The sequence below is a fragment of the Taudactylus pleione genome, unplaced genomic scaffold, assembly GCF_031769625.1.
Source record: "Taudactylus pleione unplaced genomic scaffold, aTauple2 ptg000408l, whole genome shotgun sequence".
Classification (NCBI taxonomy): Eukaryota; Metazoa; Chordata; class Amphibia; order Anura; family Myobatrachidae; genus Taudactylus; species Taudactylus pleione.
Genome location: NW_028284810.1, coordinates 8,969,673 through 8,985,305, shown reverse-complemented (window position 1 = coordinate 8,985,305; position 15,633 = coordinate 8,969,673). Strand labels below are relative to the sequence as shown.

At 42.2% G+C, this 15,633-nt stretch overlaps 1 protein-coding gene across 10 annotated transcripts in view; it reads left to right on the top strand.

Moving 5' to 3' along the window:
• IRF2 (interferon regulatory factor 2) overlaps positions 1-15,633 on the top strand; it is a 106,809-nt gene that overhangs the window by 88,735 nt on the left and 2,441 nt on the right. For 9 of the 10 annotated variants that reach the window (XM_088446979.1, XM_088446981.1, XM_088446982.1 and 6 more), the window contains 3 exons: positions 2,005-2,119; positions 9,213-9,374; positions 13,785-13,825. In XM_088446979.1, coding sequence (XP_088303105.1) covers positions 2,005-2,119; positions 9,213-9,374; positions 13,785-13,825 — 318 coding nt within the window. The remainder of the gene's footprint in view (positions 1-2,004; positions 2,120-9,212; positions 9,375-13,784; positions 13,826-15,633) is intronic. The other variant, XM_088446980.1, reaches the window with a different exon arrangement.

Genomic DNA, 15,633 nt, shown 5'->3' with positions numbered 1-15,633 from the left:
TAATTAATTGCGATCGCAATCCTGCCGCCGCAGCATTACATAAGGACACCCACTTTACCTTACACCCTACCGTAATGTTTAGCAAGACTGCGATAACATCGGTACAATCGTGTATCATCACAGCCTCACGCACAGTTGCACAAGCCCTGACCTTACTCAGAAATTGCGAACTTCAGCACAGGCTATGAGGCCTCAGACTGCGCAGGGAATCGAAGTGAATAATTTGTGCACGCCCATGCAACGGCGTTTTCGCCCCCCAGCATTTCGCCCCCCACCTGTCACCACCCACAACTGGTACTCCCTGCCAAGCACTCTGCGATGGGTCTGCGTGGTCACTGCAATCGCAGTCCCGATTGCAGAGACGCAACAATCGGCCGTGAGTGTATTAACAACTGCGATTCTTACTGAATCAGGTCCTAAATTACATTTGAGTCAAGTCCGTTAAAAATCTGGGTATTATGGGGCTGATTCTGAGTTAAGAGCAAAGCAAAAAAAGAGCAAGTAGCTTGGCAAAACCATGCTGCAGGGGCACGTTCAAACTCAAATCGGAAATTGCAGTGTACAAATAAAGCTGCCCAGTATTTGTGGGCTACATGCAATAGATGCCAGGATTTGCCCTGCATGCAAAACTGATAAATGTATTTGCTCCCCTTGCATTGCAACATGGGTTGTACAGATACAGAGTTACTTGCTTTTTTTTTTTTTTCATTGCTTTGCTCCCAACTCAGAACCAGCCGCTATATGTTTTTAAGCACTGACAGGCCACAGCTCTCTTTATGCCTGGCCAGTATCTTTAGTGTCACAGAGATGTTTATTTAAGACTGGGGGGCCTATTCATCAAACCTAAACTTTCTCTGGAGGTAATTAGGTTTCGAACTCGCATGTTCTACCTAATTACCTGAGGAATTCATCATTCCTCCTCCCCATAATTATATTTCGAAAAGCTGTCATTTTTGCGATGACAGCTTTTCAGGAAATAGATAGTTATCTCTATCTACACTAACTTACTGCAGCTGGAATCAGTGCTGTGCATGCGCTGTTAAATTCGTTAACCCAGCGCATGCGCAACACTGTCTACACCTCCGTAAAGTTTGTGTGCCCCCCTCCCCCTCCGCTCTTCTCCCCCCGTTCAGCACTTACCTGCTCGGGCAGCAGCCTCCGGCTCCGTCTGCTATGCTGTCATGTGTTCTCCCTAGCAGAACTCAGTAGTTTAGAAAAAAAAAAAAACGTTTTTTTTTTTTTTTTCTAAACTTTATTGTGTTCTGCTGGGGAGAGCACATGACAGCATAGCAGACGGAGCCAGAGGGAGGGACCAGAGTGCCGGAGGGAGACGCCAGGGGACCTACCCACGCTGACGCAGGTAAGTGTTACCTGCTATTCGCCACCTCACAGTGGCAGATAGTAACTCCATCAAATTCCGAAAATACATAATTTTCGGAATTTGATGAATACCATAATTTCCATATCCCCATACTAATGTATGGGGAATGTGGAAATTAACGCAGGGGGACTTGGCAACGAGATATCGGTGATATCTCCTGTGTTAAGTGTGTTCATGAATACTAAAATAACGTTAATTAAGGAAAATGTCCTTAAAAACTTTATTTTAGTGTTGATGAATAGGCCCCTGGGGAACAGTACTTATTGGTTCCTATGTGATATGAATTTTATATTCAAGCAACCATGTTCAAGTAAAAAAAAATAGAGCGGTGACTTACCCAGGAAATGTACATTAGCTTTGATGGTGATCGTGTGACATCAGCCTTAGTTTCCAACCGTGGATGAAAACCTGTAAAAGATCTAATGTAGTATTTTGCAGTTTAATTACCTGTAGTCATGAGCACAAAATGAACAGTTTCCCCAGACCCAGAAATGCACTTAATCCTTCATGTCTGAGAACAAAAAATACATAAATATTGGACTTGGTTCTGGTACGATTAATTGAGATCAGCAGTAGGAACATGTATATTAATTTAATCCTTTATTTTTTTTTTCTTTGTACAGGACGAATCAAGCCAGACTCCACTGTCATCTTTGAGTCGGCCATGTACATATTCCTCACAGTTAGTCCTGTGTCCAACAATAAAATCAGAAGTGGATAGCACTTTACATATTCTAGGTAAGTAAATAATGACTACTACCCTGAATAGTATATTTTGTCAGTTTTAAGTTTAAAGGACCACTCAATATAGACATGTAAGTGTTTTTTTATTTTCATCTCAATTCCATTTGACTAAAGTGTTCCTCCTCCTAACATAATTAGGGCTTTAGGGTAATATAGGACTTTTGTTCAGTCACTCCAAGTCTTTCCCATTTTTGGCTGTACAGCTGTGTGAGCACAATGTTATATGGCTGACCGTGCCAATTCTCTGATATATTACACTTAGCTCTGGACAGATGCATCACGTCAGGCACATTCTAAGCAAAAAACAGAACCCTGCATTTTATTATTATTATTATCCTTTATTTATATGACCCACAAAGGTTCCGCAGCGCCTTACACAGTACATTAATGAGCACACAAGAAAAACAGTTAATAGTAATACAAAACAATGCAGAACAAGGACATGGTTTATAAACATAGCTGCATAACACAAGCAGCAGGGCCTCAGCAACCAGGTGTTAGGTGCCAACTGGGGAGTTAGGAGTAAATTATAATATAAGTAGGGGGAGGAGAAGCATGTGAGAGACGAGGACCCTGCTCGTGAGAGCTTACATTTTCCCAACACTGAGCATAATAGTTTATTTGCAGTGCAGTGGTGACTTATTGAGGTAATGTTCTGTTTTTGTACATTTTATAACAGACTGTTTGACTCCAAAGTACTGTGAAAGCTTTATCATTTAATTCTTAGTATACAAAACTGTTTTTCTTTATGGTATATTATGTGAATCATATGGTATGCCTTTTTGCAGAGGTGATTTAGGTTTTCCCCCTGTAACCTCAATGCTTCCTTTGTAATAAAAATAGCACAAATAGCATTGAGATAAAGATTGCATAAATGACCTCTTTGTGGGTCTACACCACAAGCTCAGATAAGCACCTCAGTCCTTCATTTGTCATTTCATCTCGTTTTGGATTTCCGTCTCTTAGAATAGCAATGTGTAAATGTGGGGCCACACATTCGGCTACCCAAGATGTCTGATCCCTAAAGGAGGAGCTGGATAAATCGGGAGCTGGGACAGAAAGTTTGTAGATGAGGTGGATAATAAAATATATACACATTACTTACACCATAGGAGGGACCATATTAGCTGATTCACCCCCTAGATATCTCCATAATAGATTCAGAGTTGGACACAGGCAAAGTGTTTTACATCTGCGCTTACGTCCGATGTTTACCATCGGGAGACGCAGATCGAAATTACATGGAGATCCATGTCATTTTGATGGGTGCTTTGGGCGATAATTGGGGAAGTGGGGGGGGGGTGTAACAGTCGCAAGTGTGTCGGTGACTGTGTCTAAAGATGCAATTACACTGATATTGTCGGCTATGGTCAGTCAACATTTTACGTCTGCCATGGGCTGGTGCAATGACCGATGGTGTGGATTTGCGCCACAGTAGGTGGGCGTGGTATTAGCATTAGGATGCAGCAGCTACGTTATCGCACCCTTCGCAGGTTTTCACTGCTTATCTCCACTATGCGCGTCCGCATTTCTCGCGCAATCCTTACAAAAGTCGCGAAGCTGCATTCATGCGATGATTTGACTTGTGGTTTGCCGCGATAAGTATAAGTAAATCTGTCTGTACCCAAAAACAGAGCCAGACTGATGTAGGATAACAATATAAAAGTGTATTAACGGCCATAATAAAAGTATTTGGGGTTCTGAAAATGTGTCAAATGATTGTTATATGCTTGTTTCTAAAACCGTGAAATAATGATAGAAAGTAAGTGTTTTACGACTAAATAAATGTTCTTTTTAATATGGTGGTGCATAAAAATGCCTATAAAGTATATATTTGTGTCATTTAACCACTTAACTGACTACATTATTTTTCTAAAAACTACTCAGAAATTGTCTTTTTTTTATGAGTGAATTGGGTGAAGAACATTTATTTCATCGTATCCAAAATGATTTTGTTAAAAAAAAAAAAAAAATCTTTTTCTTTAAATATTTGTTAAAAAAAAAAAAATTTTTTTTCAAACATCGTAAAATCGTATCACCACTGTCAGAAACATCACAATCATCGGAACATTCATTTTTACCGCTGCTTCAGGCACCAGGTACACTTTAGGGAGGGAATGAGGGGGGGTTAATTAATTTTTTCCCAGCGGCTGCTAATCTGGTGGGGGGTCCTGCTGTGCTGACCGATCAGCATTAATTTGCAGCACAGCAGACACTGGGGGGAAGGTGCAGGGAGGCAGAGGGACCGGAAGGTCCCTCTGAGAGCAGCAGCTTTGGGAAGATTCTTTTTCGGCAGCCGCCCTCACTGTTTACCTGACTGGTCGTCTTATTGCGACCAGATCAGATAGCGCACTGCCTGGTGTGGACGGAAAAAGGCGACCATGCCAGGCAAGTGGTTAAAGACACTTTAAAATAACCTTCAAAATACACCTCTAAACCCCCCCTGCAATCTTAAAAACACCTGTCCCACTCATATAGCACCCCCATATACCCGTCACACATCACTTAACCCATTTTCCAGATATATGATGTTATGTATGGAATCGCTGGCATTAGAAATGGAGACACAAGACAATGGGCATTCATGTGACTGAAGAGAATGCAAAAAAGGGCTGTCTCATGGGCTAGTTATGGGAGTGTCACGGGCGTGTCAGTGGAAAAGGCTGCATCCCCAAATGCAGTGCCGAATCCACAGAAGACATGTTTAAAGCAATATCAGAATACGCTGCACCAGCCATGGGTTTGTGCAAGCATCGATGGTGCTTGCGACGGTGTGCCGATAGTGGAGTGTTCATAAGCACTGGTGAAGTGCACCATCCACGGGCATTAAGAGTAGGCGTCTCAGGGCTTACACTGTCTGGCACACGCTAGTACACAAGGGGAGGGCTGAAACTAGTATTTGCTTATAACTGCATCTCTGCATAAAGTCAGTCGTGGCTAAAGCTGTGTGCACTGCCACTAGGGAAGAGACATTTATATCACTTTGTCTAAACTTGTTGATAGCTTATGTATAATATTCTGTGACAGTCTGTTCAGGGTACTATCACTACAGAGGATACAGTACAAGCCCACCAATATAGGTTGAAAGAAACAAAATATACAGAGCTACAGGCATTAATAAAGCATCTAATAGTATGTGGGTCCATGGAATTGCCAAATTGCTTTATGTGATGAGCAAGGAATTTCCCTACTCTTAAAGCAAATTACACTGTGTTTCATTGGATTTATTCTTTTGTCTGCCTCGGCATCAACTGGGATGTTTGAGGATGAAAGGTTTAATTCTACAGACATTCCCTTTCTCACCTATGTATTACAAATGAACAAGCTGAAGCAATTATCAAGGGGATCTTTTTAAGTTTGGAAACGAGTCACGGCTAGTGTGTGTGTGCGTGTGTGTGTGCGTGTGTGTGTGTGTGTGTGTGTGCGTGTGTGTGTGTGTGTGCGTGTGCGTGCGTGCGTGTGTGTGTGCGTGCGTGTGTGTGTGCGTGCGTGTGTGCGTGCGTGTGTGCGTGCGTGTGTGTGTGCGTGTGTGTGTGTGTGTTAGATAATGTTTTGCGCTCTCCATAAATGTCAAACTATTTTTAAAACTTTACTTTTTTTACGGATGTTAGCTGCCATTTTAAGGTGTTAGTTACTACTGCAGCTTTCTGAGGTACTTTTTAGTAAACAGTATTTGTCTCATATCTCCAGTTTGAAGTAAGCTGGCATAAACCTTAAGGCAATAAAAATATTCACAGTAATTCAGGATGTCAATGTTGACCATTTTACAGACAGTGACCTGCTCCCTTGTGTGATTATGCTGGAAAAGTAACAGGGTTGCATGTGACAAGGTGTCGTGATGTGCGGTGAGGAAAAGAGTGCAGCGCGTAGCCACAAACAGAATTAGATCATAGATTGCAGAGCGCTCCACGCCAGTGCAGTACAAATCTTACCACGCGGTCACTTTATTTAATTCTTATATCTCACAGTATTACTAAGTTTGAAAGCTTTTTAAAGTGCTCAAGTGTTGTGTATAGCACATGTATCTGACACTGTGGCCTCCAGTTTTTGTACATGGGGGCCACAAACCCCAACTGGTACAGGAAGACTGCTACAGATTTGTAGACGTGGTATTCCTGTGCATGCACCAGCTCTGAAACTTCAGAAACCATGTTAAATGAATGTTGCTGCATAAAAAACTGTAAGCATGGATTTTTCAAGTACAGACATGGTTTCTGCTTATAAATGTGGCTTTGCTTTGAAAAAGGACATGAAATCACGGGGCTTCACTAGTTGTCACTAAAAATAAGAAGTGAACTTCCCGCTGCGGAGTTTGTTGGTAACAGAGTACTTTGAGGACTCCACTATATCCAGTTAAAGGGAATACTGCCTAAGGACATACCCATACAGACATCCAGTGCGGTCTTATACAGGAGATATGCAGGGCCGGTTCTATGCATATGCATGGTACGCAGCTGAGTAGGGCGCCACATAGTGGAGGGCGCCTTGGCTGTGACCATGCTAATTGCTTATTGTGTAAAAACACAAAGCAGTGGGCCGCGGGCAGACTGTGTCACTGTGACACAGCTGCACCGCGCGTTTGTCACTGTCACTCCGTCCCATCAGCACTACACAGTGACAAACACACAGCCAGTGGCGGCTGTGTGTTTGTTTTAATTGGCAGCCAGCGAGAGTCAGACAGACTCTCATTGACTGCTGCGCCCACTACCGGAGCCGGGCTGGAGCTCACACATGAGCTCCATCTTCTGGCTCCCACAGTGCGTAATGGGAGAGACGTCATGACGTCTCTTCCATAACGCAGAGCGGGCCGGCCCGGGAGGACAGGCGGAGGCGCGGATGGCAGGAGCCGGAGCGGGCATTCAGGGTGCACTTTCGGCTGATGCGGCAGAACCTCCTGTCTGGGCCGCCAGTGACGCTGAGATGGGCACCGTCGGAGGGGATACAGTGCAGCCAGGTCGGCCCTTTACTTACTGCTGTGGGTGTGACAATGTCTGGCTGCTATGTGTGTATGTGAGGCATTGGATGGCTGCTGTGGGTATACAAGACAATGTCTGACCGGTGTGTGTGACAATGGATGACTTCTATACACCTGCATAGTAGCCATATCTATCATCAGTATAAAGAAAAAAAAAAAGGCGGGTAGCTGCTTTGAGCAAGCGGTGAATAATTGCCGTGCGCATGATATTCACTGGAGAGAGGGACTGACGGCATGCCCAGGAACTCCTTGAGTGCTGGGCCGGCATCCAGTGTGACAAAAATGGGGTGTTGCTCATGGTTATGGCTTTTTCCATGAGACCACGGCCCCTTCATTTTTTGGGGCAATATGCCCGGGGGCACTAAAAAATTTGAACTAGGACCGGCCCTGGAGATATGCCAGCTTCCTACTTCCCCATATAGGCTGCCATTCTGGCACCTGCAACAGACCACCATGCCACGCTGTAGTTCATTCTCCTGCCAGCCAGCAGTCCCTAACCTGAGTTTATTTACTGACCATGCATTTGACAGCCCACAGAAGTATAGTTAGCTTGGCAAATCTCAAGAGCGATGTTTAGAGTGGACAGGCCAACCGTGAAGTCAAGTGTTCACTGGTGAGCCCCAATAGTGTAGCTATAAACACATATTTTGGGCTATACACAAGTGTAGTAATATGAAAATCTTTTAACATGTCATTTCTCACTAGCTAAACCTCTACATAGATGTTACCATGTCACATTTGTGCCACACTACAGGCTATTGTAACCGAAGAAGTGGCCATTTTTTATACTACCCTTTACCTTTCTACACTCTCTTATGGTTACATTTGCTGAGATCCAGCAATGTTATAAAGAAATGGTTTATATTCATGTCTCAAACTTATGGACTTGTAGTCTATAATTTCCTTTGTTTTTGGCCTGTTTTTTTTAAACTCCATTCACTGATTCCATTTGACCTTTATCATACGTGCTTGTAGAGAAGCTGGGTATACTAACTTGTGAGTCCTTCAGGCACTGCTGAGGTGGAGTCACTGTGTAAAATTCAAGTAGTTATCAATAGGGGGAGTGTGTCCTGACAGGAGTGTGTTCTGATTGCAACTTACTTTATGTTGACAGGTGTTTGTATCTTACCCAGAGACTCCACTTATACAGCAGCTAGGGTACAAAAGACGGCCAATGGATGATAAGATTTCTGGGGTCAGATATGACTATGCCAGTCAAGTGGTTTTTAATCTAGGAACAAGTAAAAACCTTGGGCATGTCCTGTTCTAGAGCTGAAGAGTTGTCGCTTCTTTTTTTGTTCTTACAGATATCTGCCAGCTGTTTTATTGGCAAGTGTTCTATATGTGAGGTGTAATTATGGGGCATAGTATATTTGCTGCTATTTCACCAGTGGCTGGTGCAGTCACCCAAAGGTGTAAATGGATTTATCCAGAATTCCCTTCTTGTTTTTGAGTTATTTGTGATAACTGTACAACGTTGCAGGTGTTGATAATTGATTAAAATTACATGAACATACACTAGTGGATATGAAGCCAAAGTGGGCATTCTCCTATACCACAAAAAATAAACACATGTGACTTTGACAGTGACTTTATTTCATGCATTAATGTTGTAATATTGTATTTTAAGCATATAAATGTTTATGCTACTTGTACTTTGGTTTCCAGACCAGCATTGTGTCCCTATAGTTTGTTTTAAGTGCTTTTTATACTACACCAGTATCTATTGCATTGACAAGCTCCTGTATGAATTGTGCCATATAATATATGACATGCATATTGTGGTTTTATTATGCTATATACTTTGTGGGTGTTATTATGACCGCTGTTATGCTATATGAAGCTTGCCTATACTTGTTAGAAAAGTCTTCATCCACCAGTCACCATCAGGAACAACAAACTGCTGTCCAGTATATTTATAACCGCTGTGGGGAATAACTTCAGCACAAACACTTTGATTTAGCCTTAGGACCATGTATTTGTAAACATTTGGTATTGTACAACAGTATTATGTAATTGTAATATAATATGGGTAGCATATTGTATTGTTCGCATACTGACACTGCTTATTGTCTAACTCTGGAGGATGTAACCTGTACTTCTCCATTGTAGCAGATGGGACTACATATCACAATAGCATGGTAGAAGAGATGATCGTCGCCAATCCGCCCGATGTTTGCCAAGTTGTAGAAGTAATGACAGAAAGTGATGACCAGCCGGCATATAGGGCACAGCATTACCCACTGCAGATTTCGCCAGTTTCTTCATATGCAGGTGAGTGGGTATAATGTAACCATCTGAAGGGGGCCCATCGGAAATCTGTGGCTGTTTTATTGTATGAGATTCAGTTCAGTAGAAACAGTTCACTTGGTATTGTAGTGAAAATGATGTTGGCAGGGACTAATGACATCACTGTGACATGAGCCATGGGGGCTGATTCAGACTGAAAACAAACAAAAAAAAAAAAAGATGGTTTTGCAGATTTAAAATACACAGAAAGATTTAGGGGTCTAGTTACTATGCAGTGTTAGGAGACAGAGTGAAAAGTGATAAGAAAGTGATAAGGTGCCGGCCAATCAGCTCCCAACTGTCATCTCACAGGCTGTGTTTGAAAAATGACAGTTGAGAGCTGACTTTTCACTCTGTCTTCTAACACTGCTTAGTAAATAGACGCATTAGATAGAAGAGCGACGTGTCCAAACTCAAATCTAAATGCAGTGTCAAAATAAAAATACAGAATAAAACCAGAAATGGAAATGTTCCCAAGGCACAATAAAAGAGGAAGCAGCCCATTATATACAAGTAGGAGCTACTAAAATCCAAAGGGCAGATACAAATCACAAACAAGTGTGTTTAGGCGCTAAATAAAGTACCAATTGATGAATGGAGATGGTATAAATATATCCAACTGATATCGTTCCTTTGCAATGTGCAATCTTCGATCAGAATGAGCATGCAGCAGATTCTTTATATTGCAGGAATCTCTAAACACCTGGATAATCCACTAGTAGTTGTCCTTCTCCATAACTAGTCTGTTGGATAAGACCATACTGAATTAGTTTTCGGTTAGAACTGGTTACACCGCACCCTCTTTGCAATGGCAATGTTTATGAGATGCTGTTAAGGTTTCTGTCACAAAGCATTCCTCGTTATTTAAGCAGTTTACAAAATCTTTATCTTTGTAGGGTTTAGTGTTCACATCTCTCTGCGAAGTAGGTGGGAGTGTCTGCTTGCTGCAGTGTGACCATTTCTTACCGAAACCTGGTTCAGTATTTTCTGCAACAGACCGTTATCCGCCGATGACGTCATTTTCGCCTATTGTAATTATCCCCGTATTCAATTACAAAGACTTTTCACCTGTGCGAAAAGTCTGTAAAAAAAACGGGGATAACTTTTCTTGTTTGGCTGGTGAAAAAAAGTGCAGAATTGGGTTTTAGGGGTGCAGGCTTAAAAAAAAATAGCCTGCACCCCTGGGAATGGCCCCTAAAATTAATGTATGTCAAAAAAAGTTAAATAAAAATAAAAAAATCGTGACACCCCAAATAATTAAGTTTAATTTTGGGGTAAAAAAAATTAAAATTAAGGAACACACTTCTAAAATAGCGATAATAAATCCAGAGGGGTTCCAAAGTATGCGGCAGGTGTTTTATTATTTGCGGGGAGTAGCGGCAGGTGCATTTTTGAAGCATTTTTAACAATCATTTTAGGGAATTAAAAATATGCTTGCACCCATTTTCATGTACCCCAAATTTGATGGGCATAGCTTTATTTGGGGGGGAAAATAACTAAGTGCTATTCTTCACCACCTTCTTCCAGGCGCATTTATGCACCTGCTGCGGCTATTTAAAAACCAGACTTCCCTTCAGCAGGCAAAAATGGGGGTACCCATAGTGATCCCCCATGTCAGGACATCTAGGGGGGGACCAAGGATGATTTCCCGAAAATTCCCAGGTTTTTTTGCCACTTCCAATTTCGCCGGGTCCCATTTTCGCGCCCTTTGAAATTAAATACCGGGATAAGCAGGCACGTGCGCGATACTTTTCCGCCTGGAAAACAGGCGAAGGAGGCGAAAAGTCTGGACATTACGCCTCAAATTGAATACAGGCCCATGTAGGGATTGAATTTATAGAGAATAAAAGCTGCTTGTCGATGATCCCTGCAATATAAAGAACCTGCTGCATGCTCACTCTTATCATTTAATCATTAAAAATTTGTGATATCGATTGGATATTTATACAGTCTCTATTATTTGGGACTTTATTCAGTGCCTATCCTTATGTCCCCCTCTTTGTGATTTGTAAAAATAAAGCTGTCCAGCATTTGTGGGCTACATGCAAAAGCAGCCAGTATTTGCCCTGCAAGTCAAAATAAATAATTGTATTTGCACCCCTTGCATTACAATATGGTTTGTCGGTATGTAGTCTGGAAGCTGGCGGTTGACATGCCGACCGCCGGCTTCCCGACTGCAAAATCCCGGCATGGGTCTAATGATAGGCTTCGAAATACTGACGCCTATCATTATCCAGATGCCAAACTCTCGACGCCCGGCATACCAAACGAAGGTAAGCCGTGCGTCGGTACCTCTTAACCGAGCGAAGGTTAGGTTTAAGGACTCCTGGGGGGACTTAGTTAGGCACCCCCCCGGGAGGGTTAGGGTTAGGCTAGGGTAAGGGGGGGTTAGGGTTAGGCCCCCCCTGTGGAAGGGTCAGGCTTAGGATGCGGGGAGGGTTAGGCAATAGGGGGGGAGGTTAGGGTTAGGTACCCCTGTGGGAGGGTCAGGTGTAGGATGCGGGGAGGGTTAGGTAATGGGGGGGGAGGTTAGGGTTAGGTACCCTTAGGGAGGGTTAGGGGGGAGAGGAGAGGGTTAGAACTTACCTCATTCGGGATTTTCAGCTTTCTGCCTTCCGGCGTCGGTATTACATCCGCCGGCCTTAAGGCCGGAGGTATGTCATACCGATTCCGGTTTGTCACTTGTATTTATTTGTTTTGCTCCCAACTCAGAACCAGGCACTTAGTTAGTTGACAGTTAATTAAAACTGAAACGTTGAGACCAGGAACAATTGGTGTTGAGTCACCTCTTCTCTCTCGATCTCTCTCTCTCATTTTTTTTTTTTTTTTTGGCGGAAGAAGATCCAATTTATTTAACACGTCCATAAAGTTGGTGGCCCAGGAAAAGCAATTGCAAACATTCTATTCAATTTGGGGGAGGGGGAGGGGGAGATATGACTGATTTTAGGCATTGTGCTAGATCCTGGTTTCGGGTAGTGTTTTGACTATAGGCACTGTACTAGTTCCAGGCATTGGTTGGCGATCATAAATATGCTTACAGTGTGCTACTATAGCTCGTGGCATTTGGTGGATATGGGCACTGTTCTTTCTGGCTCTGGTCAATTGGCTAATAAGGTGCATTCAGTTAGAGAAGGGGAGAAGTATGGATCTGGCCTGTAAGGCACAGCGTTTTTATAATTAGTGACCAGGTACAGATTATATTAGTATCTGGGGTTTTAGCACAGGAATCAGTATGAGTATTAAAGTTATATACTTGAGGAGAGTTTGATAAGGTATATTTCAAGCTTACTGCCAATCTGCCTGAGTTGGCGCTGTTTCTGCTGCTGATATGAAGCTCTTAAGATGTACTCTATGTCCTTTTCTTAGCTGAGAATTCTCCTCTCTTGCTAACATCTGTCATTTTAAATTAGGCCTCTGGACCTGATTCATTACGGATCGCAACTGCAAATGCAATAGCGATTACGCGCAGTCTCATTGCGAAGACATGCTAATCCACTGCATTCGCTATGCTGTCGCAGTACAACATAAGGACGCACACTTTACCTTGCACACATCCGTAATACTTAGCAAGACTGCAAAACTATCTGTAACATCGAGGACAATCGCAGCCTCACGCACACTTGCACAAGCCCTGACCTTACTCTGAAATTGCTAACCTCATTGGACGCTGTGAGTTCTCAAGCTGTGTATGGCATCGCAGTGCCTAATTTATGCATGCTCCTGCAACGGCGTTCAAACGCACTGGCACACCTGCGTTTTGGCAACCAAACAGCCCCCCTGTCACCACCCCTCGAACGGTACTTCCTGTCATCCACTCTGCAATGGGTCTGTTTAGTCACTACGATCAAAGTCCTGATCGCAGTGGCTGATTCGCGCACTGTGATGCATACGCAAAACTCAACAATCGGCCAATTGCATGCGTAATCGCAGTTGCAATCCTTGCTGACTCAGGCCCTCTGTGAATACAAAATCAATTTATATTTAAATAATATATGCAAAGGTCGGTGGGCCTAATTCACCAATCAAAAATAGTTTGTTACACCACTAAGCCAATCAGAGTAGCCATCTGTAATTGGATGAGTGGTGTGTGTGTGTGAGACCCTTTAAACTTGTTTACTGAAGCTGCTGTATTAGAACCGTAACATTTAATGGTATGCATTGGCTACATAACCTCATGCCTTACATTTCTTTTGACTGTAGATAGATTTATTTTTTCTATCGACCATGAGAATGAGCACATTTTGCTTTTGTAATAATAATTCAAGTTTAGTACAATCCGTTATGTGATATATCATATCCAAAGCAGTATTTCATCTTATCTCTCTGTGTAAAATGTGTCAGTGTGTTTTATATTTCAGTTTGTTTATTTCATTTTCACTTTTGTTTGGTTGTCAGAGAGTGAAACAGACAGCATTCCCAGCGACGAGGAAAGTGTGGTAAGTGTTACATTTTTGGCTTTATAGATTAATCATATTTCTTTATGTATTTATAAAAGATCTGTGTTGAGTGTATGTTCATTATAGAAAGCATAAGACTGATGACCATGTGAACTATGGTGGTATAAGGGCAAGGTATTTAGGCCAGGAATCGCACAGATATTGCTAGTTATTTCATTACCTGTTTCTGATCTTTCCCTGCAGTTTATTGCATTATTACAATGGCAATTCTATTACAGTAGATTTTTCCCATGTCAATTGAAAATACTCCCCGCTTTTCCCTGGGTGATACATTGTCAGTATTATCCCTGACTCTCCTGGTTCTCTCCTTCTGCTTTCACGTTCCTCCGGCATGTAAATCCGGATACACAGCAAATGCAGTACCTGGTGGAACACAGATTGCACTCTGTACAATCATTTACAGGACCATCAATCTCATGTCTGTCTGATGAGCTTGTAAGAAAGGGGTTAAGGCTGGGTAACGTTATTGATTAGCAAGGTGAGGGAAGATTTATTTATTTATTTTTTTCAAAACAGTGCAGCAAATATGAGCTATAAAACACATACTTAATATAATTTTCCTAACAAATATACTCCTTTGGCACGTTCGCAATTATTCTCCTGGACCAATCAGTCAATTAGCCCCAGCATGGTTATAGATCATAGAGGGGTAGAACCCTCTTACTATCTTGGGGTGGGGTGGTGTCTGTTATGATGAGGATGTCTCCTTGAGGAGTTGCAAAGCATATGGATGTAAGTCCTTGCTGTATGTATGAGTAGTGTCCCCAATTTGATGGATGCGTGCTTTGGTAAGGGTACCTTTTGCATGCTAGGGAGTGGTCCGTCCTGATGAAGCTCTGTAGGTTAGTTGATTGTCTGGGTTTTAGCAAGTTTAACATTTGTGAATCCATGACTAGAAATTAAATGAGGAACAAGACACCGAGAAACACTCCTGTCAAGAGGATTCAAACAGTTTCTCTTACAGAGTTACACAATGTTCTGCTTCCACATGTCACACTTCATTTACTATTGCAGTTACTTGTGCTGAAGTCATTCACTGTTGCTTCATAAGGAAAAATTCACACAGCACCCAACCCATTCATTTAATTTAAGACAAGTAGCTATAATATTAACAGAAGCGTGACAAGCAGGGTCTGTTGGATGGAAAGAGCTCATGTTGAATGGTCTGCCATTATAACTCATTTTGGGGTGGTGTTACCCTTAAAGGTACAGCCACTTACATGATCCTATAAATTTGTATTGATGATTTGTATTTATTTAAAAAAATTAATTTGCAATAAAATACAATAGAACATATACATAAAGTTTATTTTATACACTTAATTGGTTACGTTTATGTGGGTTCAATGACTGTAGAACATAGCAACGTTTGTAGCAAGAAGATAAATTTAAGCAGCATTATGCTATAATATATGTGGCTCTGAAAGCTTTAGATCAGTGAACAAGTCAGCGTGAGGTGTGCTGTGGCCTTGGAGGAGTTAATGCTTTCATCATGTGCCAGCCGTGTCTTGCTATGTTTGTGCTGGGAGGAGCTCTTTAATGAATGCAATCCGCATATCATGTGACAGGTGCTTTAGTTACAGGGAGAAGTCTGTAATAAACAGGTTTCATACCTTAAGTACTGCACACATTGTAAGCGCCAAGGTACATAGGTCTCCATTATACTTGGTTGAGACTTGATTAGGGACCTGCTGGTAATTGTGTACTCTGGTCTCTGTAGTCCATGAGGGAAGTCATGTTTGTTATTGCATAGCCCCAAAGCATACTTGCCAACTCTACCTCATTGT